This window comes from Rhea pennata, chromosome 8 (assembly GCF_028389875.1).
Source record: "Rhea pennata isolate bPtePen1 chromosome 8, bPtePen1.pri, whole genome shotgun sequence".
In the NCBI taxonomy this organism is placed as follows: Eukaryota; Metazoa; Chordata; class Aves; order Rheiformes; family Rheidae; genus Rhea; species Rhea pennata.
Genome location: NC_084670.1, coordinates 24,281,591 through 24,303,591, shown reverse-complemented (window position 1 = coordinate 24,303,591; position 22,001 = coordinate 24,281,591). Strand labels below are relative to the sequence as shown.

Here is a 22,001-nt window from a genome sequence, read left to right as displayed (position 1 = left end):
GCCGGGGCGGGCACCACCGAGATCGGCTGCGCCGCGCGGCTCCGTGCCGGCCGCCCTGCGCGCAGCGCCCCAGGCCGCGCCGCGGCCTCTGTGAGGCGGGAGCAGCTTCCCTGCGCGGCGCCGAGCGGCCGCGGGCCGGGTAAGCGGGCCGCGCCCCTCTGCGGGCCGCCGGCGCGTGCCCGGGCGGCCGTTGGCGGCCGTTGGCGGCCGTTGGCGGCCGTTGGCGGCCGTTGGCGGCCGTTGGCGGCCGTTGGCGGCCGTTGGCGGCCGTTGGCGGCCGTTGGCGGCCGTTGGCGGCCGTTGGCGGGGGCGGGGTGAGGCCCGGCCGAGGCGCGTCATGGCCGCCTGGGGCGCCGGCCCGGCCGGGCCCGGCTCGGGAGGGGGCCGGCAGGCCGCGCTTCTTTCAGAGCCGCAGTAGCGCTGCGTGGTTTGGAGGGCCCAAGTGAACAAAGAAGCGGTTTCTCGCAGCCTGAGCAGCCGCGGGACGCGGCGGCGTCCGGCTGGGCAGGAGGCGTCGGAGCTGGGGCTCGGCATGCTCGGGGTCCCTCCGAGCGGCAGCGCCGCCGGCGAAAACCGGGCCGAACCGGGGGCGCGATCCGGCGTTTGCAGGAGCGGAGCTGGTATACTTAACACGTGCGCTGCTGAGATCACCGCAGTGAAGGCAGCAACATTTCGTCATTCTCTACGGGATTTGCCAGATGGATCGCTGTAGTCATACTGCATTGCCTTATCTTGAAGTCTAGGGGAATTTTGGGCTGTTTTATCATACTTGTAACTGTGTTCAGGTAGTATCTCTGCTACTAATTCTAGTTAGCTAGAATAGCCTAGCTAGTCAATGCTGTTTACACATTGCTTGCTCTTACCAGCATTTTATTTGGAAAAAGTTGAAACAAGATTAGGCTGTTTTACGGAGTACTGGGTTTTTAAACAACATTGGGAAATACTTGTTTCGTGTTCTAAGATTGTTTCAGTTTTCATGCAGCCCTCTTCATCCTGCGTTGATCCTGCGTTGTTGTACTCAGTGATACAGGATGCTGCTTGCCCTGGTACTGTGGGCAGCTTTGCTGATGGCAAGTGGCGAAGCGCAAGATGATGAGTGGATTGACCCCACAGATATGCTCAATTACGATGCGGCCTCAGGAACGATGAGAAGGCCTTACAAGGTGGAAAAAGCACGTGCATGTTTTTCTCTCCCCATGTAATCCTCCTGCTAAAACCTGTTAAAAAACTGCCCTTAAAATTGTGAAGTTAGAAAATGGTAAATTTATGGGCTTTTTATCTTATAATTCTTCTATGTTTACTGATTATGATGCAACTTTACAAGAGTATGTTTTTTGTTAAAAATTGAAAGAGAAAATACAGCTTTCTTACTCTGTGCCTTACAAAATGCTGACTTGGGTAGTAAAGGGTGCTGTTATTTGTTAGCTGTTTGTATAGTGCCGATGTCACGTAGGTGAGCATGAGTTAAATGAAGCAGAGAACTGGAAGAGAAAGAATTCAGCTGCTTTAATGGTGAACTATGTTATTGTAGATAATTAGCTTACTGCTTTTTACTAAGAAGTTTCTATTTCACACTTGTAAGTCACAGGAGCCATGCTTTTTAGCTTCTCACAAGTGGTTCTTGACTGGTGGTGGCTCCACAGCTGTTTCCCTGGGCAGAAGTGCTGGGTGAACCAGCTGTTGCTAATTTCTCATGTTGCTAAATACTTTGAAAGTTAAATTCCTGACTGATAAAAGTTGGGATGTTCAAATTAATGGTTACTTTTGGCTTGAATTATCCAGTTCCCCAGTAATATGGAACAAACCCAGTTCAGTGGTTGAGAGAGCATTACGAACGAGCATGGTGTGTGTGAGTACTGATAGGGTTGTGCTGGGCATTGGTGTTCTCCAAAGAAAGTTTGGAAGAATGATTGAATGCTGTGCTTTCAGTTATTCATGAACGTTGAGAAGAACATGAAATACTGAAAAGTTAGTTTTAACAAAGTGAATTGACTGCCTCATTTGAGGGATGGGCTGTCTGATATTTTTATATATATATATATATATATATATGTATGTATAAAAAATACATAAATATATATTTAAAAAAAAAATGAGAGACATGTTATTTATACCATGATATGTGTCAGTATATGGCACTGTGAACTATTGCTGCACAGGCATTTTTCAGCTCTCAAGTTTGGTTTTGCAGTCTTGAATAGTAAATTTTTACATATTTTAGAAACTCATTTTCTGGAACTTAAATGCGAATGTGCAAACTGCATCATTTCTCCACTGTGTTCCTCCTCTCTCTGCCCCAAGTCAACCTCCTGATACTCATTAGCATCCATAAAATTCAGCAGCAAGCTTTGGAGGCTTTAAACTTGCTACCCAAGCTTCAGGAGCTTGAGGGAACAAGGTATTAGTGTGTTACGTACTCCTCTGTTGACTCTCTCTCTGTTTGGTCTGTAAGTAATACAAATGTTTTACCAATAGTTACTGTAATCAGATATTTGTAATCAGTCAGCCAGTAGTCATATTTAATGAAGGAGGGCTTTTAGCCCTGGATATATACCTTGAGGATTCTTTTTAGACTATTGATATCTTTGTCAGATCTGCTTTTATCAAAAATCTTAGGAGTTTTATTATTGCCTCCAATGAGAATAGAGTTGCATCTTAGAGGAAAAGAAAGACTGTTCTGGATTAATCCTTTCTAAGATTTCTCTTCTGCTCTGTAATGAGAGATACTAGGCAGACAGGCTGTGTGGGCCAGCATAACCCTCAAAATAAAACTCCAAATTAGCATGAGTTCACTGATTTCTGAAAAGTTGTACTTTCTTTTGGAGAGTCCTCCGTGTGCATACCTGTTGGTGTAGAAGCACCGCTGAAACTGCAGCTGAACAATTTGTAGAGGACAAAATGGGAGGTTTTGTCTGAGTGAAGAGGAAACATGAAAGAAAAGGCAGGCAACCAAGAGCATACTTTTGTGTTTATGTTCAGTCTGTCCAGCTGTGTGGTCAGCTGGGTGGAGAATCTTACCTGGCTGAAAACTGACCGGTTCCTTGCCGAGTCGGTTTTTAGCCAGTCCAGTTATCTACTCTGATGCACTGCGTGTGTGGCTCACACAATCGCTTCCCCTCACAGCAGGGGAAGAGCAGATTGGGAAGGAAAGGGTGAAACCTCACTCTTTGAGAGCATAGATTTAGATGAGCTTAAAACCGTCATCATCTTGGAGCCTAAAATAACAGAGAGGCAATTGGAATAACTTAGAGTGAATATTAGCAAAGACCAGCACTCAGTTTTTACCTCCTTTTAAATGACCTGACTGTAAAAATATAACCAGGTATATTGATCAAATTTTTATGTACAACTTGATTTTAAAAACATGTTTCTTTTACATAATTTTAGGTAAGCTATCGTGATTCTGAGGCTATGACTATGGATACAGTCGGTACTGAAAACTTACCAGGTTGCTCCAGAGAGGTAGATGCCTTGCGACAAAAGGTTTGTTACGTAACTTCAGAATATTTTTCCACCTTTTCTGTGGCTTGTGCTTTCTGATTATACAGAGTCAATGGATAGTGTAGAGGAGGTGGATTGCTAGTATAGTTTATGAGAGACCGTGCATTACGTAGAGGAACCTCTTTATGTAACTTCACAGGGGAGACTGAAAGGGATTTGAACCCAGTTCTAAGTTGCTGTTAGCTTTGGCAAGTTCTCTTTCTCCAAACACTGTATTAGTGTAACAGAATTCGGTAGGAGTTGCATTTTTCTGTTCAGTGTTGGCAATTTAAATGTTGTGTTACTCCATCCAGCAAAAGCTAAGAAAACTGATCATCCCCTCAAATTGTTCAAATCTGTTAGATTTGAAAGGAGTGGGTTGGGAGTAAAAGTATATCTGTGGCAGGACCGTAGTGTATCAGGATTTCATGTAGCAGTGAAGCCCACTGGGCAGCACTCAGAAGCTGCTGTGAGATCCACACTGCTTCTTTATTTGAGGTTGGAAAGATGCAGTGAAGCTTATGTAGCTACGAGGACTCCTACTTTCCTCAGCCTTTTGGACACCTAGCATGAAATGTAGTTTTAACGTCATTTTAGTTGCTTAGGGTTTTTTTTTTTCATTTTTTTTCTGTTGTAAACTTAAATTTTAAGGAGATCTAGATCTTTAGTTCTAGTCCTACTGAGGTTAGTGCTCAGACTACTTCATTTACACATCCGAAATCTTCCATAGTGGCCAGTCCTGTGAAAAGTAATGAAATAAAATGAAAAAAAAAAAACTTACTTTTCAGGTACTGTGTGTACCTTTTTTTTCTGATGTGTTAATCCCAAGATAATTGCTGAACTACAGAAATAAACCTCTAGTAATCATTTGTTAAACACATTGGTATTTTTTTCTTTCAAACCAGCTGATTTGGGCAACGTGTGAATAAACTAAGTGTATTTACATTGCAGGTTGAAGAATGTGAGAAGAAGAATACCGTATCGCATGAAAGCCGCAGCTTTTATATTTTTAAGCGATACTTGAATAAGATTTTAAATGAAGCTGGAAAACTTGGTCTTGTAAGTATTTGAAGACTGATTAAAAATGAATTAGTATTCAAATTACTACTTTATGTATTTTTCACTGTTATTAAGTATTGATTAATTATTCTGGCCTACTCTAAATTAAAACGAAGGGAATTGAATTGTAAAGAAAAAAATGATACACAAGCATGTGCGTCCAACTTTACTATTAAAGAGTTACTAGAATTTGTTCAGGGACACAGTTGCCACCTGCTCTGTAAATCATCCAAAAGAAAATTACTGGAGTTCAGAATACGTGTTTAAATATCCATTGATAGGATGCAGCTATAGTAATACTCTGTTCAACTCATGTTAATGGTTACTAAGTTTGTAAGAGTCAGATTTTTTGTTTTGTTTTAGACCTTTCACTTGTCCAAAAGTAGGAGTTTACTGCAGTTGACATAAAAGAATTGCCTTGTTACTTATTTCATTATAATATCTTTTAGAGATTCTTTTTTTTTCTGTTCAGAAAAGATGACAGAGCTGTAGTGCGCTTCCCTTACCATGGCCTTTATCCTGCAGCCTGGTCACAAAAAAAGATGTTGGTAAATAATCAGAGTGTATAATCAGGATTTTGGCTAGAGATACAGAATTTCTTCTATTGCATCTATTTCCAAATAGGCAGCTTTTAACCATTGTTTTGTTTTGCTTTCAGCCCAAGGAGAACACAGATAGAGTGCATTATGATGCTGAGATCATCCTTACAAAACAAACATATTTGGAGATCCTCAGGTTTCTCAATGAGGATACTTGGCAGTCGGGTGCTGTGGATGATGCGCTTAGTGATATTTTGATCAATTTTAAGCACCATGATTATAAAGCTTGGCATTGGAGATTTGAAGACACTTTTGGAATTGATCCATATAATATGTTTATGGTAAGAGAGAGAGGTGTGGGGCTTTGTTGATGTTCTTTTTAAGATTACCGTTTTCTCTAGTTTCTTGGTGCAAGTTTAGCCAGTAAGTGTTACCATCTTAACTGCACATATAAAATAGTTCTTCCAATCATGCTTACAGGGAGTCGCTACTGGTGTTTCTTGATCCCTGAGGGTGGAGGTGATATATTCACTTGAAGAAAAAATTAAAACTTGTTTCTTCTTGGGGCAGTCTTTTCTTCTTGTAGCTTTATTTTTCTGTGGATATCTAGTATGCTTACTGTTTTTTTGTTTCATTTTTCTTCCTTTTTGTATGTTACGTGATCCATTAGACTATTTTCTGATCACTTAACAGTACAACTGTCAATTTTCCAGATTTGTCTCTTGTTCAAATAGATGTTGGAGCTGTTGATTTCAGCAAGAACTGGAATATATATTCATACTGAAACAAGTATATATTTGAGGCCTTAGATTTTATAGGTTAGATCTGTTCATGCATTTTGTTGAAAAATTTTGTGTAATGCTTGAAAGAAGAGAGCATGAGCATGTATGAGAAGTCGTACTTCTCTAAAACAGAATTACAAAGGCTTTAAATAGTTTTAAACTGAGGATCTATAATATGCTGAAACTCTCCAAATAAATCTTGAAAATTCAGAATATGCCTAGATATTTTAGCTAAAAGGGTCTTGAAAGTAGCCTGTGTAGTTTCTAGCGGTCCATGGAAACCAAACCTGTTATCGGTAGCTTAACTTTGCTGCTAGGGGTCTGTACACGGAAGAAGGCTGTAAAGTGCTTCCCTAGGATCTTGCTGCTATTACTTAAACTGTGTTTTTTTCTCTTAACCAGGCACTGGCAGCATTGGTTCTATATTTCATACCAGGCATTCTGCTTCTACAGCATGGAATGATTAAAATTCTTTAATTTTTAAGTTTGGTAGGTAATGTGACAAATGTCATAAGAAAGAAAGAATTAAATATCCTAACAAAGAAGTCAGCATTTGTAATATCAGTTTATGATAGGAATGACCACTGGTAATACTATAAATTTTTTCTGCCTCCCCCCCCTTTTTTTAAAAATATACTGTAGCAGATGTGCTGTAAAAACAAGGAAAAAGTCCCTCAACTGTTTTTTGTAAATGAACCTAGTAAAAGCAAAAACTGGAAGTCCCTTTATGTGTCCCTGCAGTAAGCCTGGGAAATTTCAAATCTGGATCATATTTCTTCTTGCTTTTTTTTTTTCAGATCCTCTTATGTTTAGTGTGCATTGTAATTATCATAGCCACTGAGCTCTGGACACGTATTCATTGGGTTACTCAGCTAAAGCGTGTTTTATTAATCAGTTTTCTGATCAGTTTTGCATGGAACTGGCTTTACTTGTATAAGGTAAGTTGGTCCGAAATCCTAACCTGCTTTAGGTGTAACATTTTTACAGTTATCAGAAATTTGTTTTTCCTTGTTTAGTTTATATAAAACAATAATTGATTTCAAAGTAAATAAAGGGTTGACAGTTTTATTTTGCGGTTGACAGGTTTATTAGGTTTAAAAAACAACAAAAGAAACCCTGCCAACTTCTGTCTTGCTGCAGAAGTGCACAACACTCAAAGCAGTAGAACTGCAACTTCAGAACTGCAGAAACATAAACTCTGACTAAAGCAGCTTGTTAGAAAAGTCTTCTGGAAAAAAAATGCTGATTTTTTGTGTTCTATTTCTTCAAAGATTCACTAGCTGAAAGTATATTTAATTGTTGATGTACCAGAGATAAATGCTTCGTTAATGGTCATAAAGTAGCTGACTGTAGAATGGTATTGGTTTTAATGAGGAGGAATTTATCCCTTTAGGTCATAGTCCGGACACAAAATCTAGGTCCTCACATCTTGTCATCAGAACTTAATTGCAGTTCTTCAGAACATTGCAACACTTGATTTAACAGACCAGGAATAGTGGAGTGTCAGAGATTAGGGTGGCCTTTGAACGTGAGCGGACTGCCATGGGAAGGACTTAGTGTGAGTCATTAAAGATGATTTGACTAGAAAACAAAATAATTTTCTTTATTATCAGTTGTAAGGCAAAATTACAATGAGTATAGGTGTATTAATATGAGTTATTTTTAAAGATAGAGAAATGTCCCAATGTTTTAATTAGTAATTTCATGATAGCAGTCTGTCTTCTCTCACTCCCTCCATCTAAACCAAACATATTTTAAGGTAACTTGGTACCAAGCTGCTTTTGCCCTAAATTTATATCTTTGATATCCAAGTTGGGTATTTAGGTAATTCAAACACCATTTGGAGAATAAATCAAAGAGATAGCCATCTTGATAGTTTTATCTGGTTCCACGAAATTCCTGGGAATTAACTCTGTTTAATAGTGTGTTTAGGTAGCAATTTTTTTTTTTTTTTTAATACAGATATTCCCAGATGATTACACCTGTCAAGAGTGAATAGTGTTAGGTCAGGTTCAGCCTGTGCCCTGGGAATGGGAGGGAAGGATCTGAGTGGGGGCGGATCTGAGCTGTGACTTTGGGCTGTCAAGATGTGCTGGACGTTAGCTGCCTGCACTGTCTCAAGAGACATGGCTGATGGCAGGAGTGTTTTTATGATGGAAGCAGTCAGTGCCTTTTGAAGAATCATAGAATCAGTAAGGTTGGAAGAGACCTCCGGAGATCATCTAGTCCAACCTCCCTGCTCAGCAGGGTCACCTAGAGCATGGTAGACGGGGTTGCATCCAGGCAGGACTTGAAGATCTCCAGAGAAGGAGACTCCACAACCTCTCTGGGCAACCTGGTCCAGTGCTCCGTCACTCTCACAGGGAAGAAATTCCCCCTCACGGTCAGGCAGAACTTCCTGAGGTTCAGTTTCTGCCCATTGCTTCTTGTCACATGGGACAACTGAAAAGAGTTTGTCCCTGTCCCCATGACACCCTCCCTTCAGGTACTTGTACACATTGATGAGATCCCCCCTCAGCCTTCTCTTCCCCAGGCTAAACAGGCCCAGCTCTCACAGCTGTTCCTCGTAGGGCAGATGCTCCAGCCCTCTGATCATCTTTGTAGCCCTACACTGGACTCTCTCCAGTAGCTTCATGTCTCTCTTGTACTGGGGAGTCCAGAACTGGACACAGTCCTTGAGATGAGGCCTCCCCAGAGCTGCATAGAGGGGCAGGATCACCTCCCTCGATTTTCTGGCCACAGTCTTCCTAATGCAGCCTGGAATACCATTGGCCTTCTTGGCCACAAGGGCACATTGCTGGCTCATGGTCAACCTGTCATCCACCAGCACTCCCAGGTCCTTCTCTATAGAGCTGCTCTCCACAAGGTCAGCTCCCAGCCCATACTGGTGCCTGGGGTTATTTCTCCCTAGGTGCAGGACTCTGCACTTGCCCTTGTTGAACCTCATGAGGTTCCTCTCTGCCCAACTCTCCAGCCTGTCCAGGTCTCTCTGAGTGGCAGCACAGACCTCTGGTGTGTCAGCCACTCCTCCCAGCTTGGTATCATCAGCAAACTTGCTAAGGAGGCACTCAGTACCCTCATCCAGGTCATTGATGAAGAAGTTGAACAGGATGGGACCCAGTACGGAGTCCTGGGGGACACCACTAGCCATAGGCCTCCAACTAGACTCCACACCACTGATGACAATCCTCTGAGCTCTGCCTTTCAGCCAGTTCTCAATCCACCAGAAGACTGCCTTCCTCACAGTCAGAAACTTCATAATATGTTCAGCCCGTGGAGATCTGCTTTTTCAGATTTGTAATAAATTTTAGAAAGTCTTACAGATGACAGCAGCTCTACCTTTGTTTTTTACAAGTAATTCTGATTCTTCTGCAGGTGGCCTTTGCACAACATCAGGCGGAAGTTGCCAAAGTGGGGCAGTTTGATGATGTCTGTGCTGAGAAGGTGGACTGGAGTGGAAGTCTCATTGGTAAATATTTGTTTCATTATTTTGCAGTAGTTTTTAAGACTGCAATACCTTCAAAACTTGCCAAGTCAGTAGTAACATCCCATAAATAATTTCTTCATAAATAGTAAGTGTATTGAACCATCTCTTTAGTAATATATGAGGTTAGATTGTCTTTCCATTCTACAGGTATTTCCTTTCTAGGCCTTTGAAGGAGAGATGATCCACCAAAATGATGTTTAGAGCATGCCGTGGGGTTACTTTTCGTCCTTACTACTTAACATACTGTCTTTTCTCATCCCATGAGTGTTCCCCCTACTCGCCTTCAATACCATTCAGTGCACAGTTTATTAAAGAGAGGAAGGCAGAACTCAAGAAAAAGATTTTCTCATCTTCCAAACGTGAATACGTAGGCTTCAGAAATCTGGTCAGTAACTATTCACCTAGTTCTGTTATTTTATGGAGATGGCTGAATATTTTTTTATTAGCCCATAGAGTATCATATCAGGAAGATTAATGGTGGAAACTCCTATGAGTACCTGTTACTGCCTTTCCACTGGAATTTATTAGTTGTTGTTGCTGTATTTTGTGAAATTTCAAGTTTGACTCTACAAAAACCAAATTGCAGAAATACTTCAGTCATAAATTATTTGTTTGTAACTTAGTCTCAGTTAAGGAGAAAGACTTTTTGTTTGTAACTAAAATACTGTGTCAAATACTTTTTTTTTTTTTTAAGCCTACTTGAAAAGCTTGCAGCCTGAGATATGAGTAGTAGCACTGACAATTACTTCTGTTTCAGTGACTGTGGGGAAAATGTGCCAAACGATAATGTTTCCACAGGCTGGGCTTGCTTAGTTTTTTTCTGAGGCTTCTAGGAACTAAGTTCAGCTATTAAAGAGATCTTTTTTGATTGAACATGGAGGAAAAAAACTCGTTTCCTTCTCTTTCATTTCTGTTTTCCATTTCCTTTCTGCTTCCTTGTGACTGGATAAGCTACACTGCTGTCCTAATTTGAGATTTTTAGAAATAAATCTGAGCTTCGAACCATATCTAGAAGAGTTCTGTTCCATCTGTAACGGAAATGCTATTTTCTGTCTTGTTACTGTGTTATAAAATATGAAAAAAGCAGTAAAACATGTCTTTGCTTTGACTATAGAATGGCTTCGAAGTAAGTGGACATTTCAGGATGATCCCTGCCAGAAGTACTATGAAACTCTACTAGTAAATCCTATTTTGCTGGTTCCACCAACAAAGGTATACACCAGATGATATAATGAGATTGTTCATGTTTCTATTAAATCAGCGATAACACTATTTTTCTGTTTATATTTTTTCTAGGCATTGGCTATTACTTTCACCAACTTTGTAACTGAGCCTTTGAAGCATGTAGGACAAGGCATTGGGGAGTTCATCAAAGCACTCATGAAGGAGATACCAATGTTCCTGCAGGTTCCAGTACTAATCATGATGGCTCTAGCTGTTCTGGTTTGTATGCATTTATCTTATATTTTAAATACCAGTTTTACTAGTAATTATTTTGTAAATTAAATGTATTTATTATCATACAATATTTGTATTATTTGTACTACTGAACAGATTTGTTAGACCAGATTAAATCCTCCTAATATACTGAGTTCAAGGGATTTTTTTCTTGACAATTAGAGTAACAGTTCATTTTGTTATTAAAAATAGGCAAGTTTTTATTTTTATTACACACTTCCCATGTGGAATAAAATATTAAGAAAGCTTAAGATCCTAGATTGTATGACAGTTTATTTCCAGCTCAGTTTCTACCTGTTGCGTAATTATAGTTGTTAGACAGCGATGCATGTAATTTGAGCTTTATATGAGAAAGCATTGAGTTAGGAGCCTCAGCATCTTCCTTACTGTAACACTAAAGACAAAGTACAGTTTGGCAGCTGCTGCAGTGCAGTCAGACTGCAGACAGCTTGAATTTCACTGTAACCATTCTGACCACCTGAGCTTTTCCTTCAGTGTTTTTCAGCAGTATGACTTTGAACTTAGTGTGAAAACTGTAGGCTGCAAATGTTTGAGTCTTTGTCCTTTTTTTTTCTCTTGTTCCCCCCCCCCCCACCTTTCCCCAGGCTTTCTGCTATGGTGCAGGATCATCAGTGTCTATGTTAAGATATTTAACATCCTCTCAGAAGAAAATGCTTCCTCCACCTGATGGACAGCAGGAAAAAATAGACTTTAGGCAATATAGTGAGAGGGATTCAGATGACTATCCTTTACGGAAGATTCCTCATGTAAATAAAGGACCCTATGACAGAGGAGATGCCTGTATCAGACCTGGAAACAGCAGCAAAAGCCTTGACGTTTTCCACGCAAGCAATGATCCAGATACGCAAGTAGAAGAGTCTCACAAACCAGAACCCAGTGTATGTTAGTCTAGGGGGCCTTCGAGCTTGGATTAAATTTACTAGACTTGAGCATCATCTACCAGAACATGTTGAAACAAGCTTAATCCAAAGCTTGGGGAGAGCAGTTAAGGAAGTATATAGGACTATTCTATAGGGCAACAGGTAGATTGTTTCAGGCATATTTTCTTCTGGAAAAATACTAGACAATGGTTAACAGTGGCAGGAAACTACCACTTTTAATTAGAACACTATATAGTAAAAAACTTACTTACTTAAATTAAACAACTTCTGTGAACTACAGAATATATTCAAAACTGACTTATATTCCAGATTGTGCTTATTTCCATGTACAGTTTCCCCAGGAAAAAAAGTTGCCAATTATCCTTTAAAGTGAGAAAATCATCAGGAGTTTTGCCCCTTGAGCTGAGATATTCCTGAAGTGCTGGATACTGTCACTTCTGATTGCTTGATTAATAGCTTATTATTAATTTTTACAGAATAGATTGAACACTGATTCTGAAGTTCGTAGACTAGCAACTATCACAGCTGAATGCCTTACTGAAGAGCGTGCACTTGAGCAGCAGAAGCAGCAAACAGGCAAAGCAGAGCAAGAGGCTGGTGAAAACTGCAATTCTAATAAAAACCTGGAAGGGGAAAGTTCTACAGTGGGAGCAGCTGAAGACAAGAAAGAGAGCAGGTCATGTGAATCAAAGGAAGGAGACTGAGGAATCTCCAAGCTCTGCTGTAAGTTTTGGCTAAGCTTTATTTGTCACATGCTTGCTTGCTTGTTTTCAAATGTAGAAAATAGGACATCAGTAAGCTGAGAGTACTCATCTTTGGTCAGAGCAATAGGAAGAATAGCTGTAAGGTTTTAAACTGAGAGACTGAATATACATGATTGCTTTACATAAATGTCCTTATTAAGAAAGATACTATAAACGTAAGTGGTTATGTTATATAACTTAAATACAAACATGACAACATCAAAGTGATGTTACTGCTCATTCTAAATAGATTAAACTAGATATTTTATGATGAGGAAACATTAAGAGTCTGTGATCAAGCAAACATTAGCCTACTCAGGTAATAATTGTAAAACAGCTCAAAGCTGCTGTTGTTCACATAATAGTGTTGCAATAGAGTCAGACTAATTACAGCTCTTTTTTATATAAAAGTCTCAGCACTGTGTTTTACATTCTTTAAAATCAGTCTTAAGTAGGTAGAATTGCTCCTTGTCAGCTTAGTTCTGACAGATCTTAATCATTGTCTTATAATTTAATAATTTGCATAGGAATAAGAAACTGATGTTATACCAGTTTTCTTAGGGCAATTCATAGCTGGGCAAGGAATAGCAAACGTTCAAGAAAAGATACTAAAGAAAGATCAGCTTGCTACAGTGATGACAGCACATGGTTTTGGAGGAACATGCTGGCACTTCTCTATAAGCATATGAAGGACAGTTTACGTTTCAGTAAAAATCAATTTTCAATGCTTTAAAAAAAGTTATAAAAATGTGTGTAAAGTTTTCAGTAACTGTAGAGTAGCTTGAATTATGTGGAACCTTTATCTGTTTAGCTATTATTGAAAAGCTGTTTTACTTTGAAACTAAACTAGATTCTTTTCAGGGATGGGGGGTGGGGCTCACTTAAAAATGGAGATCACATCATTTATAAATTCTTGAAATTAACAATTTTTCTGCCTCTACTGTTACAGTCAGTGACTTCTAACTCAAGATACCCATATTTAAAAAACCATCACATCTCTGGGCTAAAAACCACATCAGGATAGGTATCTATCCAAGGGGATATTGAAAGTTACAGCTATTTTTCCCCAAAATAACCCAGCATAGCACATCACCTTATCAACAGAAGGAAAAGTAGCTGGGGTCAGATAATAGGAAGTATAGATGTGTTTGTTGTTTGCAACACTTGAAATTCTCCGGCTGCAGGAATTATCTGATGTCCGTGGCAGTCCATGCTAAACTCCTAGTAACCTGGTAACTCCCAGGTGAATGGACTGCTATTGGTGGTGGAAATGTACCATAATCTATAGACAGCATTGACACCTGTTATTTACAAACAAGTACATCTTCTTAAAAAATTATTCTGATTGTTTCCTCCATCATTCATCATACTTAAATATTACAATAATAAGCCAAGCATGCTTTTAAAAGCATATTTTTGAATTAAGCAGAATTAAAACTAGCTAATTAAAAAGTGATTTTTTTCATAAAAACTGACTGCAGGAACACAGTTTGGAAGAAACAAAGACAGACTGAGTAAGTACTGAGGCTATTTATTTCTCAATTATTTTTATTTTTAAAAAAAGTATAAAAGAAAACAGGACCTTTTCCAGGGAAGTACAAATTAGAGGGGAAAAAATCAAGTTTTCCTTAAAAAGAATATATAAACTTAGATCTTACACTAGACAGATACCAGTAGAGTCCACACATCTGTAACAGGAGTACCTTGATGGAGAAGAAAGTTCATATTAATGGTAAAAGATTACAGACAGTTAAGAGGGAGATAGAGTAGTCAGTAATTCCAACAGACACTGCTAAAAGTAGCTGCCAACTACAAACAGGAGCAGCAGCTCTACCTTTAACTACAGGTCAGTGAGGATGATGCTGCTATTTATACAAAAATAATTAAAAAGGACACAAAATTACTAATTGCTTTCTTTTTTTTTTTAAAGGCATGTTTTTTTTTCCCAGCAAACAAAAATGATAGATAAAATGTTACTGTACAGAGCCAGCCTATTACTTTTCTCAGCTAGAATTTGGTCCTTTTATACTCGAGGGTAAATGCACTCTTTGTTCATCCATTCTCTTAGCTTGTGATCGTAAAATGAGGCTGAAAAAATCCTCATCTGGTACAGTCGGTCCTTTTGCAGATGATGGAGGAGCACATCTTTGATCATCCAGTCTAGAACCCTACAGAGAAACCAAGCAAAGCTTTGCATGTTTACATGATATATAAGAGAATATTAAAAGCGAAAAATTACTGGAAGTTCTTGTTTTCAGATGTAAAACAATTACAAAGGTTTAATTTGTAAGCTTTGTTTCAAGTAGCTGACTATGCAGGGAGACCATCTTTCTGAAATGAAATTACTAGGTTAAAGATGTAGCTAAAGTGTAGCTAAAACAGTCAATCAAAACCATCTACCAGCAGTGTCTGAAATTACTGTCCTCATTTAATTGTCCTTAACAGTGTGGAGCAAAATTTAAGTGACCAGAAGAATTTTAGCATTGCTACTTTGTGTTTCTAGTCTGATATGTCAGAGGACAACCATATTTTCTGTACTATCACTCAGTCAGCTCTGTTCTTTCTTTAGGTTAGGATTCTTACTATTTTCTTAGAAGCTGTCCTGCAAATTACAGAATTAGGGCTTTCTCACTTATTTTCTTTCATTATTCAGGGACTAAAAATAGCTATGCTGCTGTCAGATTTGGAAACACAGTACTGAGAATTTTTTCCTTAGAAGATTCTGGTACATTTTAATCGCAGTGTTACAGACCGCTTTGTATAATGCATCTGAGATAGCTTCTGTGCGCACTACATGAAGCAGCCCCCTCACAGTGAGATTTACAAGCACCAGCCTGTCAGACTAGCTTTGGCTGTGGACTGCGGCCATCTACCATTCCTCCTTCCCTTCAGCTAGGAACAAGTATGTTCTGGCACTAACAGGCCGATGCCTGGCCCACTGCAGAGGTACACATTCACCTCAGAAACGTGTAGTGAACACTGCAAACCCAAAGAAGTGATGGGACTTGAACAGTCACCTTTAAGACACAGTATTTTCTACCACACCGATACAGAGGTCAACAACACTTTGTTGCCACTCTTTAAAGCAGTAACATCAGTAATGGATGCTAGAGGGTTAAATTTTTCTATTCCTATCTCAATAAGCACCATCAGACATTACATCTCTGCTATAGATAAGACTGAAAATCTTATCGAGTGAATCCAGAGATTCTTTGCCTGAAAGCAGTAAACAGACAAGTTGCTGTTTCATCAGACTGATGAACGCCATCACTGTAAACTCAACATCAGATTCTGTTCCCCACCCTAGGTAACCTACTTAGCTTTGAAAAGCTTTGTGTCTGAATTTTGTACTTTGAGATCCTTACCACCCCAGCAGGTAACATTCCAACTCCCTAGTTGTCTTTGGTTATAGCATACTCTAATTGGTAATCAGACACATCACTTCTGTATTACTACAAACTATTATTTGAGTGTACCATAACAGGAATAATAATCATTATCAAAACTAAAAATGTAACAGTGAATTGTTTCATTTGATAAGTTAGGAAGGCATCTGATACACCAGGAAACCTAGCAAGTTCGATCTTAATGCTTTTTTTTTCTTTTTACAATTATTTTACTTATACCTTTCAGTAACCTCACTTGTTTTCATCTTTTCAGCATCCCTCCCGTTCATCATTTGTTACTTTAAGTGGTAAACACGGTATACAGGCTGCAATTTATACTTGCTAAAGACTAGATAATTTGGAAAAAAAATCTTTAAAAGAATCATTTCTGGATCTTCCTTTACATCCCTATCCCAGCAACCAATTTATATCTTAAAACATGTGATAAACATAGGAGATTACTTGAAGAAATTAAACAGCAGGATACACAAATCAAAGCCTGAAAGACTCAATCTTAAGAATTTTAAGTCTTACCTGGCATTTTATCAGTATATCAAAGAAGTCATCATCCAGTTCTCTGTTGTTGCTTGCCATTAAGTGACCCAGGACTGACTGGCTGTTCCGTTGATTAAGACGAAGTCCAGGTAGATTACTAAAGCTAGCGCGTTGGTCATCTAGGCGACGGCTCTGTGAGCTAGCAAGCAGATCTAGAAATTCATCGGTGTGGGGTGAGACCACAGAAGTGGAAAAGGCTGAGGAAGGAAGAGGAAAAAACATCAGGCTAGAAATAAATTCCCTACCACAGTAGGGAACTTGTTCCTCGCAAATACTATTTTAAATTGTATTTGCGAGGAACTAAAGTCACATACAGATGTTAAAAAAAAAAATTACATTTTCTCATTGTTTTAGGTGGAGTAGAGGATGTGGCTACTGAAGCAGTTGAGAATCTGTTCTTCTCCTGGAAGAAGCATCGCTGATCATCCATCCTGTTACTCTGGAATCGACTCAGCAAGTCAAAGAACCCTTCATCTGCCATTGTCTCTCGATTGTTTTTCTGAAGAGGATAGAAAAGTTAGTAGGTATTTTGAACTCAGCAGCACCTAAAAACAGGACAGCCATTTGGTAGTTTCATTCCAACAATGTTTTATATTTGAGTATCTGATTAGTAACTATTGATTGATCTGATTGAGTAACTATTAAACACTAGTATTTTAGTCATCCATTTTTTTAAGATCAAGATTTATCCTAAGGTAGTGGGAAATGCTAATATAACAAATATTTTGGAAAGGTAAAATCTATTAGAAACATTTAATTCTCTGAAACAGAGAGAACAGGTACTCTTATCATTACCTCAGGAATTTTCTCCTCAGCTACTAAGGCACCAAAACTCAAATGCCAAGGAGGAAAGAAAACAACAGTAGTGAACAGTTTTCAGTTGCTCCTCAGGTAGATGGTTCTATCATTCAGATCAAATGATGCAATTCTTTTTAATTTTAACTGACTTCTGTAAGGAGTGCAATGACCTATAAAATTTTTTTTATCAAAAAAAAAAAAAAAATAAAAAAAATCCACTGGCCAATTTCAGCCAAGCTTGACAGGGGCATAGGTGTCAAAAAAACAGCATTTGGTAAGTTTAGAAAAACATGTCCTGAGAGAGATTTTAGAAATAAAGTATATGTGCCAGCTTTCCTAAAACTTTAAAAAGTCTACTGGGAGAAAAAACATTCTAATAGTAGAAAAACTTTTTCTAAGTACCATCTTCCATGAAACATCTGTAAAAATGGCAGATTCTGCATCGATTCACTGAGTGACATTGTTTAAATTAAGTAAACAAATAAATAAAACTTAAAATCTGTTTGATGAAAATTATGGAAAACACATTCCTGCAGGTATCTATATTAAAAGCTATAATCTCCAAACTTACCCTTTGAGAGTTTGGAAGTCGATGATCAATAGAATTACTGGCATCCTGCAAAACTTTCGAAGAGGTGCTGGTTTTGTACTTTTTACCTTTTAGTCGATTTACAAAATGCAGCTTTGCTGAAGGTTTGGCAACCAGTGGTTTCTGTTTAGCAAGAATCTCACTGTTCCAGTTCTGAACCTAAGAAAACAAGAGTCATGAAATCAACCCTTTTAACTGTATTACACTGATGCCTGTCATGGTTGGTTCTTTTTCTTCCCAAAGTAAAGCAGCTTTACATTATATAGTTTATCCAGCCACTAGGTGGTTAAAAATTGTATCACATGACATATGATTATTGGAGATCTTATTTACCTGAAGCAGGTTAGTACTGTTGTTATTGATCAGTCTCTTAACTGAACCACAGTGGGATGCTTGATGGATTAAGAGTGATAAAATGGTATATATAATCAAGCAGTTAGAACTGTTTTTCTTACTGATTGAGATGTAGCAAATGTAGTTAAGATGACTACTAAAATTCAGGTACAGGTGGCAGTTCCCACATGACATTCTGACACTTGAAAAAAATCCATGGCTTTAAAGTGGGAGAGTGGAGCAAAACTTTGTATTCAGCAGATACTCAGCCAACCTTTTATCGAGTCCTTTATATACACAGAATTCCCAATACAGGTTGAAAAGGAAGAGTGAGAAGAATGCCAGCACAGTCTGACTTTATCAACCTACCAGCTTTCACATAACTTTTTCTAAAATAGTTATCCACAAAAGAGATAATCTACAAAAGACAATCTTCTATAATAACTGCATGAAAAACACTTTTTTTTCTTGATTCGGCATCAGAAACTGTGACTATAAGCATAAATCCTAGTCAGCAGTGCTGCCTGCCAAAATGGAATTACCTTTAAAGGCTTAAGCTCAAAGGGAAGACTGTACTGTACAATCAAACCAGAATGCTAGAGCCATGCATTCTGTTTTATAACAGAAATATTCATGGAATAAGTGTCCAGATTATACTACAGGAGGATCTTGAAAAAAGCCTTTACTAAAAGCTAAGCTGTAATACTAGGTTAATACTCCATTGTAAAATCCACATGAAATGTTTTAGTGTATTTAGGGTGAGAACTGTCACACACACAGTATTTTGAAAGATAACACAGACAGATAAAGAGATTCAGTAAGAAAATACAGGAAGTAATAACCAACAGCTTAGAGGGTCCCTGTAGAGAAACAAGTCTGGAATAAAACCCAGACTCACTTTAAATCAGTGCCCAAAGAGGCTCTGCGTGTTAGCGCTAACTTCAGCTGTACCAACTGTCATGATGTAAGCTTTGAGAAGATTTAATTTACTGTGTGATAAACATGATGACAGGCTTTTTTATCATTTGAAGAGATAGGAATCGGATATCCCAATATGGAGGCAGAAATAGCAATGTCAGTCCACCAGTAGAGTCATCTACATTAAAAGGTAAGCTTACCTTTTAAAGACAGATGGAATTTAAAGGAAGTCTCTCAAGATTCACACAAAGACGAGGATCAGGAACTCCCAGCCCTGAGAGATGTCTGTGACTTGGGAGAAGTCACTTTCCCTATCTGTGACTCAGGTTCAGCATTTTTGGAATGGAGTCTTTATTCAAGATAGGTGTTGAAACAATGGCTTGCAAGGTGGGTTGAAATCCCAAAGTGAAGAAAAACACTTACCTGTACATTAAGTGTCTATAAAATGATTGCAGCCAAAGAAAAATTGTTCAAAGCACCTCTCTGAGCTAAAGCTTATGACATTTAATTGTGAATCACTTTTATGCTGCAAACCTCAAGCCACTTTTTAAAAGGAGATGAAAAGAATTCTTTTGCTGTACACTGCAGGTCCCTATTCTTTCTTCTTCCTGAAGGGAATAAAGCAAGCTTTCCACTAATCATTATATATGTAAGATGCTAACTGTTACTTACCTGGCAACAGTATTATTTGTCATATCTTATTGTCAGAACTGTTTTCACCTAACTCTTAAGATAGCTAAATTAAAGGGGATGCAAATGACACATCAAAGTTCTGCTGACTTCTTTCAAAGTGGTTAAGTACAAAACTTCTGACTATCTTGTCATTTGAACACAAATAATAATAGCGATTCGTAACTTAGAGTAAAACCCTGGGAAACATTTCATTGCAATCGTACTGGAAGAACAGAAGAAAAAAATGCCAACCTTTTCTGGTGTTAATTTCACAAGTTCCATGTTTTCCATACTGTGACGGCGTCCGACTCTTGTTCTGGTACCTTGAAGAAAGAAACAAGTTCATCCTTTTATCATTAAGATTTATGGTGTTACCTTCAAAGCTGGACTCTCTTTGTATTCATCTAAGCTCCAAGATGCAGCAATTCTGAGTTCCAAAATGGTGCAGTTAAACTTACCAGCAGAGAGTAAATAGCTGTTAGTACAAACAGCCTGAAAAACTCACACTGCTACATAAGCAGTGCTTTCAGGGGACTCAGAGAAGGACCATGGAGCTATGAACCATCAAATGAACCAACTTCTATAGTAAGCCTGGTGTTGCTAAGATGGCAGGAAGAAAAGACATTTGGCAGCAAGTAGATAAATTTCCCCCATTAAAAATGAAGAATATTAGAATCTCAAGATTATTCATGTGAAGGAACTAAGCAGCAACTTGTGATTCACAATGCAAATCCTCCAAAAAAATATTGCAATATTGCAAAAATAGCCATTACACAAAGAAATCTTTTTTGCTCACAGGGAAAAAAAGATGCATATACAACCATCTGAAGGTTGTGCCTTCATCTGCCAAAAGAAGAAAGCAACTAACAATACAAACGGATATTTTTTTTCTTAAGTTCACTGTTAAAAGTATTCTATAAACAAACACATACCATTCAAACTGTTGTCAGCCACGTGGTTTTCTGACATCATGGAGTTATTTGTGCTATAGCTCAATCCAAGAACCATTTGAAGATCTGAGAGATTAAGTCTAGCAGTGAGTTCTCCACTTCTGTCTCCTACCTGCAGCCAAATAAAATAAGTAGATCTAGTACCTTGATAAAATGTAAACATATGTAAATATGAAGCATGTATCTTCCCCTCTAAATCCCTGGTTGAAAACTGTGCTGGCAGTACTGCAGTCAGCCACTTAAGACGTTACTCAAAATCTATTCCATTATTCAATATCGCATGCATGGTCGTCCCTCTACAGCAATCACTGCAGTGAGAGCAGAAATCAAGCAGTCAGTGTAAGTGAGCGTGTGAATATCATACCTCCCTTGAAATCTCCAAATGCCTTTCTGCAAAATGCATTGCTTGGTCATGATTTCCCAGAGCAGTATAAGCATTCCCTAAACTCCAGCATGCTCTTCCTTGGCCAATTCTGCAAAAATTCAGAAAAGAGCAAAGCTTCAAGCACATCTTCCATTACTGTCTGAACACTAGGGGTCAGATTTTCATAACATTACCACCATATGATGGCTGTGCAAAGAAAAATTAAGATTCCCATCAGAAACTATACCTACACTGATGAATTAAAGTATCTGTAATTAAAGTAGTGTGATATGGACATAAGCGTAAATGTGAACAAATCTCATCAAATCTTCGATTTTTAAACTCACAGCACACACAACTCATCTTTTCAGTTTTGCAAGCATTATATATATAGCAAATAGTTCCTTAGATCATATACCTGTCACCCAGAGGAGGGGAATATATACATATATAAAAAAATATATATATATAATATATATATACACATATATATAAATATATATATATAATATATACATATATATATATATATATATATATATATTATAGCCTATTTTACTTTTCTTCAGAGCATATCCCTTATTATTCACATACTCTGTTTACTGAGTTAGAAGAACTGCATTTAACAAAATGTTACACCAATGTTACAGAAAAACTCAGAAATTATGGTTTTAAAAAAAGCATTATTTGCTAGTGGACTTATTTTTCTCCCTCCCCCCTGTTGCTCATTCATGGAAAAGCTCTGCAAAATTACTACAGTCGAGTCCTGTTTTTTTTTAATTTATAAAGAAAATACTGACAAAAGATGTGGAAACCGTCACTCATCGATGTTGTAATAAAATTGAATAAAGGGATATTTCACCCCAGACTCATTAACTGAAATACCTTCAAGAGTACATTTTTTCCATTCATAAACTGGATCCCATCGGGGGAAATGCATCATGGGGAATTCACATTATTTCAGATGTCACATACAGAAAAAAGCA

The 22,001-nt window shown here is 38.4% G+C and overlaps 2 protein-coding genes across 7 annotated transcripts in view; one reads left to right on the top strand and one right to left on the bottom strand.

Annotated features, from left to right (window-relative positions):
* Nucleotides 1–49: 49 nt before the first annotated feature.
* CLCC1 (chloride channel CLIC like 1) lies at nt 50–21,897 on the top strand. 5 transcript variants are annotated; one of them, XM_062582160.1, is made up of 12 exons: nt 50–139; nt 1,023–1,163; nt 3,388–3,483; nt 4,432–4,539; nt 5,198–5,419; nt 6,658–6,798; nt 9,236–9,329; nt 10,462–10,559; nt 10,644–10,790; nt 11,411–11,704; nt 12,184–12,430; nt 16,746–21,897. In XM_062582160.1, the coding sequence occupies exons 2-11, from the start codon at nt 1,032–1,034 to the stop codon at nt 12,409–12,411; spliced, it is 1,560 nt and encodes a 519-aa protein (XP_062438144.1). In that variant the 5' UTR covers nt 50–139; nt 1,023–1,031; the 3' UTR covers nt 12,412–12,430; nt 16,746–21,897. The 5 variants fall into 5 exon arrangements, with proteins under 5 accessions (XP_062438144.1, XP_062438142.1, XP_062438146.1 ...); XM_062582158.1 differs by having other exon boundaries at nt 983–1,163; XM_062582161.1 differs by lacking the exon at nt 50–139 and adding an exon at nt 333–785.
* GPSM2 (G protein signaling modulator 2) overlaps nt 13,962–22,001 on the bottom strand; it is a 30,146-nt gene continuing 22,106 nt past the window's right edge. For both annotated transcript variants that reach the window (XM_062582156.1, XM_062582157.1), the window contains 7 exons: nt 21,016–21,124; nt 20,634–20,763; nt 19,954–20,024; nt 17,761–17,937; nt 16,728–16,890; nt 16,371–16,588; nt 13,962–14,618 (listed from right to left, as the gene is read on the bottom strand). In XM_062582156.1, the coding sequence (XP_062438140.1) occupies nt 14,454–14,618; nt 16,371–16,588; nt 16,728–16,890; nt 17,761–17,937; nt 19,954–20,024; nt 20,634–20,763; nt 21,016–21,124 (1,033 nt within the window). In that variant the 3' untranslated portion in view covers nt 13,962–14,453. The remainder of the gene's footprint in view (nt 14,619–16,370; nt 16,589–16,727; nt 16,891–17,760; nt 17,938–19,953; nt 20,025–20,633; nt 20,764–21,015; nt 21,125–22,001) is intronic.